The 1938-nt window shown below is 31.8% G+C and overlaps 1 protein-coding gene across 1 annotated transcript; it reads right to left on the reverse strand.

Annotated features, from left to right (window-relative positions):
* Nucleotides 1-747: 747 nt before the first annotated feature.
* LOC111692337 (putative nuclease HARBI1) lies at nt 748-1642 on the reverse strand. The gene is made up of 2 exons (XM_023456293.1): nt 1404-1642; nt 748-1354 (listed from the first exon to the last, which is right to left on the reverse strand). Exons 1-2 carry the CDS (start codon nt 1640-1642, stop codon nt 748-750), a joined length of 846 nt encoding a protein of 281 aa, XP_023312061.1.
* Between the last annotated feature and the right edge of the window lie 296 nt (nt 1643-1938).

The raw sequence follows: 1938 nt of genomic DNA on the forward strand, positions 1-1938 counted from the left end.
ATTTTATACAACAGAGATACAGCAGCACTTGCTGTGGCACTTCTATGACCCATTTCAAAATAACTATAGAACTATATCTGATCGACACTAATCGACAGACGATATAGAAGTAAATTAAGGTTATGTTATGTTTATGAACTAAACTGACATGTATTTATCAACTCGTTCAGATTCATGTGACATAGGACGAACAACCAAGATAAATTTTATCGGGCGTTTTTTAATTGCCGGGCGTTCCATCTGAACGCGCCCCAGGACTTTCTGCCCTAACTGCTTTTATAAAGAAGGTAATTAGTTTTGTGTTTTCGACAGCTTAAAGAAAATCGATGATCTAAATACAGTGGGTTAAGATTGAGATGTAACTATTTGGTGGACTATACTGGGTAAGTCTAATAGATACTGAGTAATAAAATAATATTGAACGATGTTAAAAATATTTTATTTACTGAAAATTGTATTTATAATTCGTGGGTTATACCGTCTGTTATGTCTATATGTATAATATACTCTCCAGGACTTTCAGCCATGAATAAATGTAACTGTTATTGTGCAGAATTTGTGTACAATTTTCATATTTGTTTAATTTTTACATTTTGAATAAAAATTTTGTAATACCATGTATTTATTTTTCATACACGTGTACATGTCATCCCTGTTATAAGAAGTATAAAAAATACGTTTGCTTCAGTAATAAGTAATATGTAACAAATGTATTTTTTATGCTTATTAAATAAATGAAACTTTAAATTATATAGTGGAAGTATGNTCTAAATATTTTAGCCTTCTAAACCGCCCAAACAATAAAGCAAAAACTCTTTCTATTACTTGCCTAGTTTCAGCATGACTTTTGTTAAAATTTTTTTGATACCTGTTTAAATTTCCTCTGTCGATATATGAAGGTATGCACCAATTACAAAAAGGATATGCTTTATCTCCAATAATGAATTGATTTTCATCCAAAAAATTTGCAGCGTTCGCTGTAATGTCTTTATATAAATCAGAATGTTTAAATATCCGAGTGTCACTTACACTGCTTGGATAACCTACAAAGGTGTCTAAAAACTCTCTATTATAGGCGCAAACAGCTTGAAGAGTAATTCCATAAAAACATTTTCTATTTATGTAAACCTCTGCATTTTCAGATGGTGCTTTAATGGCAATATAAGTCCCATCGACTGCACCAACACACCCAGAAATTCTTCCACATTTATAAAACTCTCTTTCCATTATTTGTCTTTCATTTCTTGTTGGCCATTTTATAATTTCCGGTGCAATTCTGTTTAATGCATTTATCACCCGTTCAAAACACACAAAAAGGCTCGACTTAGACATATCAAATCTTCCTCCTATTGACCTAAATAAAAATAATAAGAAAACATTCTTTCAGTTCCAATTCAACTTACCTGTAGCTATCTGGAGTAACTAATATCCATATTGTCGCCAATAACTGTTTTCTTGGGTGAATAGTTGATTTCCCACTCACTTCGCATTGCCTTTTTAAATAGTCTTTTGTATTATTATACAGAAACTCAAAACTCTCCCTAGTGAGCCTAAAGTTTTCTTGGAATTCCTTATCAGTAAAATTAGGTACAGTTTGCTCCACAAAGTTGTTTGTTCTGTTTAAATTAGTTCTTGCTGACATACTCATTAAAAAAGAAATCTGGTCTANACCATATGGTCATTCACGATTTTTAAGGTTATGTTAGAAAACGTGAGAATATTCAAAATTTTAATAGTTTTATTGTAAATTAGCTTTATCTAAAGATTTATCAATGGTTTTTAATTGTGTTCACAATAGGGGAAAGTGGGGCATAACGGAAGGTCGGGGCAAAATGAAAAAATACTCTCGTTTTACCATAAAATATTTTATCATTCAAATTTGCCGTGCGTACTTCCGAGAACGATTAGTGTCACCTAAGCAGTCCGACGAAGCAGTTG

This window comes from Anoplophora glabripennis, unplaced genomic scaffold, assembly GCF_000390285.2.
Source record: "Anoplophora glabripennis isolate ALB-LARVAE unplaced genomic scaffold, Agla_2.0 scaffold1357, whole genome shotgun sequence".
In the NCBI taxonomy this organism is placed as follows: Eukaryota; Metazoa; Arthropoda; class Insecta; order Coleoptera; family Cerambycidae; genus Anoplophora; species Anoplophora glabripennis.